Here is a 16,015-nt window from a genome sequence, read left to right on the forward strand (position 1 = left end):
ATCAAACGCAGCTGTCAAAAAAAGCACAAGAACAACACAGTCCCCAGCATCAGTCGCTAAAAATATGTCATTAAAAACTTTTAAAAGGGCTGATTCAGTGCTATGAAAGGGTTTTAAACCAGATTGGAAAACTTCTAACACATTTTGCTTTTCCAGGAAGGCCATTATTTGGCTGTAAACTACCTTTTCAAGAATTTTGGAAAGAAAAGGTAGTTTGGAGATAGGACTGTAATTTGCAAGAACCGTAGGATCAAGAGCAGGTTTTTTAATCAGGGGTTTGACTACTGCATGTTTAAAATCTTTAGGGACAACACCTGACATCAGACTATGGTTTACCAGCTCAAGAACCAAAGGACCAACTGTAGGTAACACCCCTTTTAAAAGTCGAGGAGGGACAGCATCATTTGGAGACCCTGCAGGCTTAAGATGACCAACAGTCTCCTTTAAAAAGGACAGAGTCACAGGCTCAAACCTGTCAAAGGCAGCAGAGCAGGAAACAGAGACTGAGAGGTCGTGAGCATGAGGAGAGATTTGAGCCCTTGTGGAGGAGACCTTGTCAATAAAAAAGTGTAAAAAATTTCACAGGCTTCTGATGAGGGCTCGATACAGTCAGTATATGGTGCATTAAGAACAGAGTTAATAGTTTTAAATAAAACACGGCAGTTTGACAAAAATAATGTCATATAAGTGTTTTCTTTTGGCATCTTTTGCAGTTCTTTGATATTGACGCCAACAGTCCTTCAGCATCTGGAATGACACTTGTAGTTTGTCCTTTTTCACTTGCGCTCAGCTCGACGGCAGTCGAGTCCGACAGCTCGGGTCATGTCGTTCAGCCAGGGCTCAGATTTAGTTTTAGGCAGTCTGGTTTTTAATGGAGCCACAGTGTCCATATAGGCACTGACGTTGTGTTGTTTTTAAGCCCCCCCCCCCCCCCCCCCCCCCTTAACTGCTTTTCTGTTTATTTAATTTGTAATGTAATCACTTATAATCCCGCCTTAATTACCCATTGAGATATAAAATTGAAATGCTTTGGATTGTAAACAGTTAATTTGCCATGATACTAGATTGTAACTACAGATATTTGGTTGGAAATTACTCACAGGTAAAGTTCAAAAATTAAAATTGCATTTAACAAAACCTGCGATTTGTTTTCATCATGACAAATCTGCCTCTGCAATACTGTTCAGATCTATTTTAACAAATCCCTGTCTTAATAATAATCAATAAAATGAGAAAAGAAACACATTTTCTAAAAAAAAAAAAAAAATCAAATCAAATCATATCACTGCATGTATGGATGACTAGTAGGCATACTGTGAAAAAGTCATTCATGAAATAATATTGTTGCACCCACAACGTCGTCATGGGGCTGGGACTGTGACCTAGGGATCATGCGTTATTTTTGGGTTTGATGAATATTTATTACTTTCATTTGTCTTCTCGAATGCTTATGGTTGTTTGTTGGTGTGATCTGCTCCTGGTCCCTTGCTTCCCTGTGCACGAGTTGGAGTGAGTTTGTGTGTTTGTGTGTGTGCCTGGAGAGCCTCCTGCCTTTGAGCCAGCCACACCTGGGATTAATCCCTCACCTGTTGCCGATCTGCCTATCAAGGAGCCCTACTTAAGAGAGCAGTGGAGCGGCAGTTGGTGTGGGATAGTTACATTAGGAACACAGTTAGTTGTCGAGTGTATATGATTATGATTTCTGTTATCTCTTGTGGAATGGTTTAAGTGTTTTTGTTGGCTGGTAGATAGGACTGTACTGAGTGTGGCATCTTTTGTTTCTAGGTCAAATGCATAGGCACCAAGGAGGACAAAGCTTCAACACATCAAGGAGAGGAATCACAACTATTAAGCTAGGCGGCTGATATGTATTTGCATTTGAATGTGTTAATAATGTATGTTTAAATGCTTTGATTATTTTCACGTTGGCTTGAAATAAAATATCTCCCTCTACTGTTACTCCAGTGTACTGCAACACACTGCAACTTCTGCATGCCTGTCCTCAAATGGAGATGACCAACATCCTTATTACACATTTTTCCCTGATTTGGGGTTGGTTATTACTGCTGCCCACCTGGAAAGCATTAGCAAAAGGCTCCGACCACACTTTGGGATTCAATCATCGAGATCAGGGGTGTCAAGCATCAAGACGGATAGTTTTGAAAAATATGAAGGAGAGGATAAATGTTGGACTATTTACTACATTTCCCTACGTTTTAGAGCTTTGGCTACAAATAAAGACCTTCCCCGTGGTCAGAAGAGGTCCTGTTTTTTACAATGCGTTTCCATAAAAAAGGCCACCTGCAGTACCTTCACAGCCCACCAAGCCCAAACTCCCACAGTAAGACCAGATCTCAATCCTTATTGTTAGCCCAAACCTGCTGGAGCAAGGATTGTAGCTCTCATGGTGAATGGCATAATGTAACCTAGTGGTTAATATTAAGATGGCAAAACTTTGTTCACATTTCTAGTTGTTATGGTTTGGTAGGGTCTGTATATCGCCCAAGGTGACAGAAACACAGTACCAACACAGTTCTAGTGCACCCTCTCTGGGCTCTGTTCTTCTTTGGTTTGGCCACAGCTAAATCAGCAGCTGGTGGTCTATAACCACCCAAAACCTTGCCATTCATAAACAGCTGGAGTCTCTTTGCCCTGCATCTCACACCACAAAACCAGAGTAGTGGCTTGTCTTCTGGTATCAGCCTTACTTGATGTCTTACTTGATAAAAACACACCTCAGTATTCAGTTTGGGTGCATCCTTCGTTATTAGCAGGGGCGTCTCTAAATTACCTGTGACCCACACAGCTTAGCACCTGAAGTAGATCAAGAGAGTCCTTCTGCATTCATGGAGGATACAGAACAAGATCACATGTTTAATCACTGATAATGCACCCAACATGATTGCCTGTGCACAACTTTTAAGTGCAACATGGGCACTTTTTAGGTTCACCACAAATGTTTTTTGAGAAATTGCCAGGGAACATGAGCATCGCTTTCTCCTAAAAGTAAAGTGACTATTCTGTGTGTTCACATGGATTACTTTGTGTGTGTGTTTTCAGAGTCTGTTATTCCTTATAACCTGTTCACATCTGTCTTGGTTTTGATTTTGCATCTCAGTCTCTCAAACTGCCTCCAACACTGTACTAAGTGTTCATTTCTTTAATGATGAAGAAGAACAAGGTTCCTCTGAGTTGTTGTTCTTATCATCCAATTAGCTTAGCAAATGTGGATTTTAAACACTTGTCTAAACTACTGATCTTACATTTGAAAACCATGTTACTAACAATTATTTCCCTCAATCAGATTTGTAAACCAAAAAAACCCCAAAACAGTCATTCCTTGTTTCTTTTTTTTTTAAAGACAAATGTTTAATATAATTTACCAACCCCCTACTCTATTATAGCTACTCTATTTGTCCTTATATTTGTCCTTGTTGTCATAGGTTGGGCTAATGTCTCTTCCCTCCTGATTAACCTTCCTGCAGACAGAATTTAGGAATTTTGGATACAATTCTTGATGTAGATGATGTAGCTTTTAGCATTATTGAGCATTAACATTCTGTCCAAACAAAAAGTAAATATACTTTCTTGAGAATGAATGTATAAGAAATGATTAAAACAAATCAAGAAATCAAACTTTCCCATAGCAGATATAGAGGGATTGTGATTGAATTGCTGAGTGGGAAATTAACCCATCTATGATCCAGTGCACTTTAATATGAGCTGATTCAATGCTAAAAGAGTGGGTCATGCAGCTGAACGTCTCGGTGTAAGACTTCAGTGGAGTATAGAGACACAATCAAGGAGCTAAGGCACATCAGAAATGAAAACAGATCATCAAGACATACTGTAATGATTGTAAATAGTGCAATTTTCAGCATATCTGTGAAAAATTAATTGAATGTCCAAACATGTTTGTTTTTATGGAACTTTAACACTGATGTTAGAGTCGCTTTTATGATATAATGTCATACTTGGCGCTCTTCTGGACAGAGATCTCTGGTGTTCTTCTTACTGGAAACCCTTTCTTGGATGTCTGCCACCGTGATGGTTACTGGACCCTGTTCTGGGAAGTTGCTATGGTCTACACTTAGAGCCACTAGCCACTGAGCATTGTGGTTATGGGTTGCGTCCTTCTCCCATATGCTCTTCCAGTACTGCTCCATCTACAGGCTTGCTGGCGCTGTTCTCATATTGTTCCCCTGCTACTGAGAGTACACCTTGGATGGTTCTGTGGAGTATTATCCTGCCTTCTATTTCTCTGGTATACCTCTTCAATCTGGCCAAAGCTGTGAGTCTTTGCTTGGCAGTTTCCAAAGCTTCAGGTATGGACAGATCGCCATACTTCTTAGGCACCTTCTTCATTACACCTTTCTGTAACTCCATTAGTTGGCTAACTTCCTCTAGTCTCCTTCTCCATGGAGGGTGCTGCTCTTTGTGGCTTCCCTTTTTGTAGCCAAGCATCTCATTAATCACTGCTGCCGCAGTGTTGATCAGCTGATAAGTCTTGGTGATGGTTGCAGTAGGAATTGTTCAGTGTTGTATTCACATCATTAAGTAGACCTTTAGAGGGCACTTCGTGCCAACATGTTAACTAGCTATGGAAGGTCCAGGTTTCAAGTGTCGCCATGATCCTATCTTTCAGGTTAGTTCCTCTCACACTTAACACCCCTTCTACTATTGTATTTGGGGCTTGGTGCGCAATCTTGGGTTGGGGTGATGATGATATCTCCCCCGACCTTTTCCTGGCTCCCTCTTGCCGTAGTATACGTGTTGTACCTCAGCAATCTCTAACTGTGAGAGCAGTTCCTTATACTAGTTGTTTTCCCATCAGATTCCATAGGTCCCACATCCTATTCATGTAACCCCTTCCACTTCATGTCAACAAGCATGATACTTGCACATTCGTCTCTCTCTACATAAATAGTGTAGTTAAGCACCATGGTGTTTTTTCATATAACAAAAAAGACATATCTCTGTATATGTACTTGTGTGTTGCTTCTCAAATTTTGAGATTTTTTGTGCTTCTATTGTCTCTAAGATTTCTTTTTCTTTGTAAAATGGAGAAGGATAATGTCACAGACGAAGGTTTCCTGTAAACAGAATTTAATTCAGTGCTGTGACATTTAAACAATCTTGTTCCAGTCTTTTAAGAACATTTATACTTATTAATGACACTCACAGCTCCAATCAAAGCCATCCCAGAACCAATATTGATGACTGTGGGGACAATGCTAAACTTTCTAGCTTATGGATGTGAGTAGAAATACAATAAGCATGTGTTTGAATGTGATTTCATGTGAATTTATCTTATCTCTTTTTTAAGAGAGATAAAGAGAGCTGCATTGTAAATCGTCTACTTTCTTTTACATTAACCAACCACTTAATTAGTTAAACCTTGTTAATACCTGCTCCACCCCTAACGAGGATATTAATGGGGCGATTGTGGCTCAAGAGTTGTGAGTTCGCCTTGTAATCAGAAGGTTGCCGGTTCTAGCCCCGGCTTGGACAGTCGTGGTTGTTGTGTCCTTGGGCAAGACACTTCACCCGTTGCCTACTGGTAGTGGTCAGAGAGCCCGGTGTCCAGCAGCCTCGCCTCTGTCAGTGCACCCCAGGGTGCCTGTGGCTACAATGTAGCCAGTGTGTGAATGGGTGGATGACTGGATGTGTAAAGCGCTTTGGGGTCCTTAGGGACTAGTAAAAGCGCTATACAAATACAGGCCATTTACCATATTAGTTTTTTTCTTTGTGAAATAATGCCTTGTGTTTTGTCTAGGCTTCACCTCCTCTGTCCTGGGTGCTGCTGCCTTAATCAAGTTTTTATTAACAGTGTGAATGGCCCAGGAGAAGAATCTGTGAGTCTGGAGGTGCACAGGAGACAATTTAACTAGTGATTCCAAGCCTTAAATGCACTGGACATTTATCATCCATATGCTAGTCTAGGCAATCTATTTAACCCTTGTGTGGTGTTCGTATTTTTGTTACTCAGCCAGTGTTCATGGGTCTGGTGGACCCGCTAGAGTTTTGGCTTTCCAAATTAACACTATCAAACAATTTTATGTTAAATTACTCAACAGATGTTTACTTCATCCCAATTACAAGACATATGAACAGCAAACATGGTTAATTTTTTCCCTTTACCTTTGTTAGATCACATTTATGAATTAATGTGCTTCTCGTTTTTCTTTTATATAAAATGTTATAAATAAATCAGTTATAATCAAGTGGAGTGAGTGGAAAGACACAACACATTTACACGTGAAAAAATAATTAATTGTTTAATTTTTCTTTTGAAAAAAACCGAACACGGGTCTCACAGACCCGAACACCATACAAGGGTTAAATGTTCTTGTGTTACCAGATGAGCCTGTCTAAATGTGTTATTAATTGTTAACAATTACCAGTTCTATTTGCATTTTTGTTGTCATTTTTTAATGAGTAATATGTAAACTACACATCCATGTTTCTGGGAGAATCAAGAGTGCTTACTAACCATCTCCATTTGCACTATTTGCCTATTTGCACTACTATGCCTCCTTACTTGAATATTGTATATTGTATATTGCATAGCTTTTTTTTTTGTTATACGTAAAATTGTATTGTATTTATTTAAATTTTTACTTTTTAATTATTTTATTTGCATTTTTTAATCACTAGGGTTTGAGAGTAACGGAATTTCTATTCTCTGTATGTCCTGTACATGTGGCAGAATTGACAAATAAAGTTGACTTGACTTGACTTAACAGTGGCTACTGATTTGCAGTAGGCGGATGCAGGCGGATTAGGATTATCAGCAAATTCAAACCCAAGAGAGAGAAGCTCAACAAATGCAGGTAGAGGCACTAAAGGCCTTAATTAAGCACCCTGACAGCAGTTGTCATGCACAACAGGAAGGTTAAAGGAAGCAGAGGAAGTGTTGAAAGTGGCCAAACTTGTTACTTCTCTCCTCAAATCATCAAATCCAACCTAGTTATATTCCACCCACTGGGGCAGAAATGCTAGTTGCTTCTGCTTATGGCATTCCTAGACCTTCATTGTTGTTGCTTTTTTGTTGTTGTTGTTGTTGTTTATTGTGTTTTTTTTTTTGAAAGCCATTTCATCAGCCTGAAATGCACTGACTTCCACAGACTGCCTTCTGGGCCTCAAAAGACATGAGTTGAGTAACACTGGTCCAACGTACAATAACGATTTTATTTTTGAAAAAACTTAAAAGAGAGGAAGAGAAAGCAAACTAAAGGAAGTCATCTGCTAACGGTCAACATCCTTCAGTTTGCTTTCTCTTTCTTTTCTATTTGATACCCCAATTTTACTTTCCTGGGGAAAGATTGGACTCAGTGTACATTAGCAGTCCCCTAATAAATTAGTTGTGGTGTAAAGGTGAGTCTGAGGTGAGTTGAACTAAACAATTTGGTATAATTTGTAAGAGCTGAAAGTGGAATCAGAGAATCTCCACTTTTTCAGGTTTTTTTGGAATCAAAGTTTAGTCACTCAGCCCAATTATTTCAAGCCATACAGACCTCAACTGCTCTGGGAGTTAAAAAACAAAAACAAAAAACAAAAACAAAAAACACTAATATAAGGGTCCCCCTGTCACTGAGCTCCTAGATAGTCAGTAGCGCCTTTCCCATGACTATGACAGAACCTGTGTAACATCTCTACATTTTGTAATAGAGAACACCAAAGGAATACTAACAGAAATATCACTATCACTACATCTTAAGGATGTTCTACGACACTGTGGTGGCATCTGCTATCTCTAATGCTGTGATCTGCTAGAGTGGTGGAATGGCAGAGAGGGACAGGGGGAAACTTAAAAAACTGGTCAAGACGGGCAGCAGGTCAAGACATCAAGCAGGTTTGGGAGGACAGGATGTTGTCTAAGCTAACATCCATCATGCACAACACCTCCCACCCCTTCTATAAGACTGCACGAGCACTGAGCAGCTCGTTCAGCAGGAGACTTTTACACCCACAGTGTAGGAAAGAGCGCTACCACAGGTCATTGCAGCTGTTAGAGTCTATAGCACAGTTTAACATGGTTATCCTACACATCACCTGTTTAATTGACATATCATATGTTTTTTAATTACTGCTACTCATTTGCAGCTTGTTTGTATGTCCACTGTATTTTCGCCATTTTTCCATTTTGTAGTCATAATGAGCTCTCCATCATGCAGCCCTTCAGAGATGTCAGCATTCATAGAGGAACCTTGTTTATGAAAAGCTTGAATTTGAGCTTTTACAGTAAACAGCCAGCAGGAGGCAAAACAACAACCCACTGCACACTATATTATATTAAATATTACTATTATTGTACGGTCCTCCTTACAATATAAAGCACCTTGAGGCGACTGTTGTTGTGATTTGGCGCTATATAAATAAAATTGATTTGAATTTAATTGAACTGTATCTCTGAGATGCTGCTCAGCACTGTCTCAGATAAAAGATAAAAGACTAACCAAACACAAAAACTGAAGATGAAGCAGCAAGGAAGCACAATCAGGAAAGAAGCTGTAATCAAATGTCTCATTAAAATCTTTGCTTGTTTTAATATTTTTACATTACTCATTTCTGTTTTTAAACTGATGGACTTTGTCCAATTTTTTCACTCATGTGTTTTTCATACAAAGTACACATTGACTTTTTTGTTGTTTTCATAATTCCCTTTTTAATTGTAATAGTTTTTAAGTAATAGTCACCTCAAGGAACGTTAAATGATGTATGGTAAAGACCCTGCAATCACACAGGTCTCAACATATAGTTATTAAAGTCTTTCAGTATTCAATCCCTGTTTTTATTAATGAAGGTGTTACCTAAATAACAAATCATTTTGCTCCAATATTAAAAAATGTAATATCAATGCAATCACATGGACCACTGAGGTATCAAAGACTCTAAACGTGACAGTAAGCCAACTTTCCAAGGAAGATACTTTTCATACTACCATAACCATAAGCTTTGCTCTTTTGCACATCGACTATTTATTTCAGTGCAAACATAATAACACAGCTGCCAGGAACAGCAAAACATGCAAAGAACAGTGATATAATCATAGTAAACACTGAGATTGATCGTTGATACCACATGCTGACAGAAAAATAGAACATACTCAAAATTAACTGAAACACGGAGTCTTAAAAACAGCAGTAAACATTTCCTACAAGCATGCGTTGTAGAGATTTTTATGGGGTACTTGTACAATCAACTTAAATAAAGGATGTGACACCTTGACCCGTATAAAGAATTTCCCAACAGTAACCATGCGCTATCACTGAGTACTGCAGAGGTATGGTTTTGAGTGGTGGAAGTATGTGACCTTTAATATATTTGCAAGTTGCAAGGTAACAAAACCACACAAAGTATCACCACATTTGATACAGTGTAAACAAACAAACTATTATACTGTCACGTTATTACACTGTCACATTAAGACTTACATTTTGATGCTCAGTTTACTCTTGAAATATATTTTTTTGATGAAAACTAACATTTAGTCTCAATAAATGGGTGAAATCTGGATAGTATTGAAGTATTGAAGCCTTTTGATTTTTATTAAACAACTTGCTACAACACCCACAATAAACTTCAGCAGTTTGCCTAGCAACACAGCCATTGTGACTGATGTGGGTAAAATGTACTACTTGTCTTTTGATTACAGTAGCTAATGATCACTTTATGTATTCATGCGTGGCTTTCATAAGGGGGCCTCTTGCCCAGGAAATATCAGCAAGCTTCCACAGGAAGTGGTCTAAAGCAGAATGTCGCAGCAGGTGCTTTCTGCTTTCAGTCAGAAATACAATATCACTCTTTGAAATGTAATTATCTACACATTTCAGTTAAAAATGTAGCATTACTAGCATTCAGTTAAGATCACTGATTTTTGTGCTAAACATATAACTCCCATATAAAGGTAAATATGGCAAACCATTGCTTTAAACAACTGAAACTCGTGGTCTTGTGGTTTCTTTCTGTGATAATGAATAGATTAATATAGCATCGTGCTGCTCACATTGTACGAGATGCTGAGGAAGATGCACGCTGCCAGGTGGCCGCTCCTTTTTACCTTGTGCCTCACGTGTGTGTGTTCAAATGGTAAGTTTTAAAAATATATATATCTATAGATAGATAGAAGTCGGCTAATGAAAAGTTAATGAAAAATTTCATGTATTTAGACAGTGATTTTGTAACATTCCGATTTTACTCATATTGATAGAAAAAGGCATATCACTGAATATATTTTCTAATAAAATAATTTTGTCAATATTAAGGAAACATAAACTGTAAATGATGCGAGAAAGGTTAGTTGAATGCCATATACAGATCACACAAGTTCAGTGAAAAAGTGAAGCACTGTCAGTCTTCATGCACTTTTTTGTGGTCTTCATTTGGTTTTTATCTTCATCTTAATCTGGTCTTCACAGTCAGTATACTTTCAAAAAAGTCTAAACTTGTGTGACATGAATGTACACAATGAGAGTAAGTAAGAATAAGATGTTTCTAATTAAATATAATAATCAAGTGATTTAAATGGTAAATGGACTCATTCTTATGTAGCACTTTGCTACTCTCCTGGAGCACTCAAAGCGTGTTATATGCGCTTTATTTAGGAAGAGTGAAGGTGTGAATTCAGCCTACAGGCGTGCAGTGATTAAAATGTTTGTATGATGAACTCCAGCCAGGCTGCACAAAAGAGCACAGAGGGGAACCATCTATGCCTCGTTTTTGGTGACAGTGATCTAAATGAATCTGTACTAATTGATGGAGGTGTGAGCTCTGAAGTAGGCAGAGGGAAATTGAAAAATAATCAGATAAATAAAAAGACTGATAAACTGCTTAAAAGACGGAATAATTATTCTCTCAGCAGGATCATGATCCATGGTGTGAGAGCTACCTTTTGATAGAATATTTTCTCACCTAATGTCTCACTTTTCAAATCAATACTGTATACTTTCACGTTTTGGTGTCTAATCCAGAGAAATGCATATTCACTCACCGGTCACCTCTTTAGATATATTATTTTTATATTGCGTTGAATCCGGGATTTGCCTTCAGAGCCGCTGTAATGATTTTGTGTCACAGATTCAACTCGTTGCTGTAAGAGTTTCCCAGATATTTCAATCCGTATTGATATGATAGCATCACACAGTTGCTGCAGATTCATCACATCCATGATGTGAATCTCCTGTTCGACCATATCCCAAAAATGCTCTAGAATAAGATCCGGTGACTACTTGACTACAGTGATTCTGTTGGAAGTAGCCATCAAATGATGGTACATAGTGGTCATAAAGGCACACTGTGGACATGGTCAGCAACAATACTCAGGTAGGCATTTATGCCATATTCTGACCCTAGCACCCAAATGTTGTGGCTGATATCAAGATTTATGAAACGTTTTTCCAAATTGCTTTCGGCCAATTTTGGTGACCCTGTGTGACTTTTGGCCTCAGTTTCCCATTCTTAGCTGACAAAGTGTCCCACAGTGGGGTGTGGCCCACAGGAAATGGTTGTGTGGAAAAATCACAATATATCAGCATTTTGTTCTGAAATACTCAGAACAGCTCCTCTGACACCAACAACAATGTCACATTCAAAGTCACTTACATCACCTTTCTACCCTATTTTGATACTCGGTTTTTTTCATTTCTAGTATCTTTATCCAATATATAACATATGATCCATCAGATAAGAAAAACCTCCCCTTCATGCACTATATTATTTTTATGTGTTTGTTTATTGTTGTACAAGTATAACATATCTTCTATAATATTCTACAATATTTATAATATAATATTATCTTCTTTAATATTTATAAGCTTTTAGATTTTTTTTTTGTCATCAGCTCTCTTCAGCTAATCTTATCGTCATCGTAAACATTGTTCGCTTTTAACTGAAATTTTTATTTTGCTGTGGTAAGACCTATTAAAAAATGTCTGTTCTCATTCCCTATATAAGCTTTTTTCAAATATCAGTCTTTCAGAGAAGACAGCAAGCACACAAAATTATGATGATAATTGATTTGATGTTACTTTGTTTCACGCTTTGTGGTTTTTGTAGCAACAGATCCTTTGCCGCTTCAGTTTTTAACTACTTTTGGTGTAACTGTACATTGGCATAAGATATGGTTACTCTGTTGAAACATTTAAAATTGCTTAAATCATTTTAACATTTTTACTATAGATCATAAATTTTTACACTAACGTAGTACCACAGGCCAGTTTTAATCAATGTGTAAGGGTTGTATAATATAGTTGTATTTATTGTGATGACTTTTTGGTCATTTGAATATGAAATAACTAAACTTGATTATATTTCATTTTTTCCTTGAAGATGAAAAATCTTGTGAGGATTCAGTTAACTTCTGTGAGAAGATCAGTAAGACCGTTTCACTTGGCTCGTCTGTGCTCCTACCATGTAACCTTCGACCAAACAGCTCCAATTGGGTGACATGGAGCCACGCTGCCACAAGGCAGGCAGAGATGGTGCAGCTTTCATCTCAAGGGCATGTTAAGTTCCTGGACCCCAGAAATGGCCGAGTCAAAGTCTTTTCAAACGAGCAAATCGACGGGAACTACTCTATTAGAATTGATGAGCTTGAAAAATCTGACCTAGGGTGTTACCGCTGTCGACGGCAGTGTGTTCAAGTCATGGAAAGTCGTAAGTGGAGTTTTATTTTAAGCTATGTTAAATATTCAATACTAAACAGCAGCCTGTAGAGTTTCTTCCTTTCCAGGGTCACAAACCTCAAGACCCATTACACGAGAAGGGACAAATGATTAAGCGACTGTTTCCTGTGACACATATTTTGTAAAACCACAACTTTTCATGCAGGTGCAAGTACCGCCGACATGTGGCCAGTCATTTACATCTGTATTGGTGTGGCTGCACTCCTTCTGATGGTTGTTGTCAGCTTCTACATCTACTGGAAATGCATAGGTGAGAACCTGACATGTCAGACACAAAGCTGAAACTGGGTGGTTTAGTAATACAGTTTGCTTCTGTTTCAGTTTGCAGTAAAAACAAAACACAGGACAGTGCCGAGATTCCCACCATTGCAGGTACAGAGTCTATGCCATATATTCATATCTGTGTTACATCCTTTGTTTGTAATTTTTTTCACTTGTTACCATATTTTACGAACACTAAAAAACTAAAAGGGAATTTAAACTGGGATTACAAAGATATGTATATATAATATATATACTAAAATATCATTGCTGTTTCACTGGAAAAAGGTAACAGACGCAGGCCGGTTTGTTGTTTCCTACATGCAGCTCAGTGTTTAACATGCTAACCTGCAGTAACTACCTGCTGGCTTCATATTTAGCAGACAAAATTTGTAAAAATTTGCCAAGACATGGAATAGCTGTCTTCCCAAAAATCTCTGAATAGACCCTTAATTTGCTCTGACAAATGTGCCACTGCAGATCCCAGTGCTCCACCTATGCCAACAATCAATGTACCAGTGGGTGTACATGTGCGTGTACAACAGGCAGCAGGAGCCTACGGTAATAATCTCGTCTACGGTGAGTTTACTCATCTTTTCTTCCCTCCTTACTTGCTAAAATACAATCAAGTAACTGTCTTCCACCTGAGAAATAATGATGAGTACGTTTTAAACAAATCTTTTTTTGAACAACAGAAAATGATAACCTGCGCCCAGCAAGTGCAGAACCCCCCAGAAATCACTATGACTCACGTGGAGCTGTGCAGTATCTGGACAGCATTCAGCCTCAACAGCCCGGTCACAGCAGCGGTGGGATTTATCCAAACGTGGATCAGTTTCACTTTGAAAGGGTGGAAAGTCAGAGAACCAGACAGAGATTTCATTTAGGTGCTTGGAAAAAAGTCACTTTACTTACGGCATTACTGGTGACTTCTAAATAACAGTGTGAAGTAACTGTCTTCTCTTACCCCATTAGAGCTTTTCAGCAGGTTACGGCAAGCAAGTCTCAGCCGGCATTATTACGGTAATCTTTAATTATATTTACATTTAAATTATTTCATTATTATGAGTTCAGTTCTGTCCGATTTTGATTCATCCGTTTTATTTCACAGTTAACCAACGCGATCTCCGCAAGCAACACGCCACATCAAAGCAGGCGGTGAATCAAAAGAGAGGTAGTTTGAGTTGATGATAAATGAGGAGAATGTCTGACAATAAACACAAAACACAGATTCCTTTATTAACTCACATTTCTTTTCCAGTTGGCCGCGAGAGGAAGAAAAACAAAGACAGTGAGTGTTGACTTCATCTGTGGGCATGTTACTAATCAAATAATACTGTACACTGAACTGCTGTTTCTTCCTTTTTAGATTGTGAATACAATAACCCGATTTACAACACAAGCTCAGACCAGCTCAACCGGCTGTAGAGAATGAAGGACAGAGATTTAAACTCCTTCCACAGTGAGGATTACTGATTTGTTTATTTTATTTCTTTGAAGTGATTCGTGTCTTATTGTATTTGTTTGTAGTATCACTGCACTTACTTCACTCCCTGTACTATTCTTGTTTCTGAACTGTTGATGTTTGTATGCTCTTTTACTAAAGTTCATCATTTATGGATCTTCACATATAATATATTTGCAATCTAAATGTACACACATTCAGAGATGTGTGTTACTTAAACTTAATAAAAGAACCTGTATGTACTAAATTTGGTTTGACTTTTATTACTGCATGTTAAAGCAGTTCTACGGTGCTTTCACTGTCAGCGCTTGTACCTTCTGTCATAGTAACAATGAGATTGCATCTGAATCCCAACTTTTCATTATGTCACCAAGGATTGCTGCATCATTGTGAAAACTATTGCTAACTAAATAAAAGAGTGGCAGATCGTAGTGTTCTTTGCAAACACACACACAATCACACAAATGTTACTGCTGAGTGCCAACCAAATACCTGATCCTCTAAATCTTCCCAAAAACCGATTCTGTTCATCAGGACGTAGCATTACGCAGCAGTAGAAACAGTACTACTCTATGTCTCTCATCCAAGTGACCGGACATGCCCTTTGTTTCAATTTTAACAGCACACTTGTGAAGTTTGATGTAGGTCTCTTTTCTGGTTACGGTGCTATTACAATCACAAACTGAAAACTAGGTTTGTGCTAGTTTTTGTCACCAGGACCACATTTTTCCATGATGTCAGCCTGTTAAACTTACAGGCTCAGTGCAAAGACACTTTAGAACGTCATATGTCAAATTGCATGCCATTAACATGACATGCTTTAGTACTGAATAAATCCCACTCTTATTTCCATAGGTAACAGAGCTATAATATATAGCATAACACAGCTGAACAACAACACCTACAGCCACAACTCATCTAAGTTGAAAAACGAATTAATATAGTTGACACCTGGTTAATATACGAGCTCAATTCAATTTTATTCTTATGGCACCAAATCAAAACAACAGTAACCTAAAACATTTGATTTCAAATGTAAATTATTATTCCCAGATACATACTTCAGTTTGCAGCCATATGCAGTATTAAGGCTGCGTACCACACTCATATGCCGGCAGATAGAGAAATGCTTTAAGAGGAGCAGGAGCAAAAACAAGAGAGCAAGAAAAGCATTGTAGAAAACCATGCGTATGAATTCATGAGCAAGTTGGTCTTGGCAAAGCATCATCCACGTGACTTGATGGCAAAAACAAAAGCCAACACATCACAATCTGAGCAACGCAAAACAGTTGATGTGATGAAGCTAGCTGCTGCTTAAAAGAAGAGGGGAATGCCGAAAAAACCGAATGGCAGCTGATCACACCTTCTTTATTTCTGTTACAGAAACCATAGACAAAACATTTTTACAAAGCCCATGAGAGAATTTCTCTTCCAAACCCAGGAAGCACGTAAGCACTTTCTTAGTTGGGGGGTAATGGATATTCAGTGGCAGCGTCCTTACATGACCCAACACAATGTTATTAAGTAAAGCCAGATCACAAAACCAGCAGGTAATACATTTCACATAGTTTGTACCAACAGCACAGATCGAATGGGTGATCAC

General features: G+C 38.3%; 1 protein-coding gene across 1 annotated transcript; it reads left to right on the plus strand.

Annotated features, from left to right (window-relative positions):
- The first annotated feature begins 10,019 nt into the window (after positions 1–10,019).
- On the plus strand, positions 10,020–14,785 carry LOC101482969 (uncharacterized). The gene is made up of 10 exons (XM_004544082.3): positions 10,020–10,092; positions 12,331–12,657; positions 12,832–12,936; positions 13,008–13,058; positions 13,428–13,526; positions 13,643–13,834; positions 13,923–13,970; positions 14,059–14,121; positions 14,209–14,238; positions 14,317–14,785. The coding sequence occupies exons 1-10, from the start codon at positions 10,020–10,022 to the stop codon at positions 14,373–14,375; spliced, it is 1,047 nt and encodes a 348-aa protein (XP_004544139.2). The 3' UTR covers positions 14,376–14,785.
- The last annotated feature ends 1,230 nt before the right edge of the window (positions 14,786–16,015 follow it).

Source organism: Maylandia zebra, linkage group LG14 (genome assembly GCF_041146795.1).
Source record: "Maylandia zebra isolate NMK-2024a linkage group LG14, Mzebra_GT3a, whole genome shotgun sequence".
NCBI classification, from domain to species: domain Eukaryota; kingdom Metazoa; phylum Chordata; class Actinopteri; order Cichliformes; family Cichlidae; genus Maylandia; species Maylandia zebra.

Excerpts from the sequence above, each read along its gene's own strand:
- LOC101482969 (XM_004544082.3), top strand. The coding sequence starts at position 10,020 with ATGCTGAGGAAGATGCACGCTGCCAGGTGGCCGCTCCTTTTTACCTTG. Across the intron at positions 10,093-12,330 it reads CACGTGTGTGTGTTCAAATG|ATGAAAAATCTTGTGAGGAT; the intron begins GTAAGTTTTAAA and ends TTTTCCTTGAAG. Across the intron at positions 13,527-13,642 it reads CGGTAATAATCTCGTCTACG|AAAATGATAACCTGCGCCCA; the intron begins GTGAGTTTACTC and ends TTTGAACAACAG.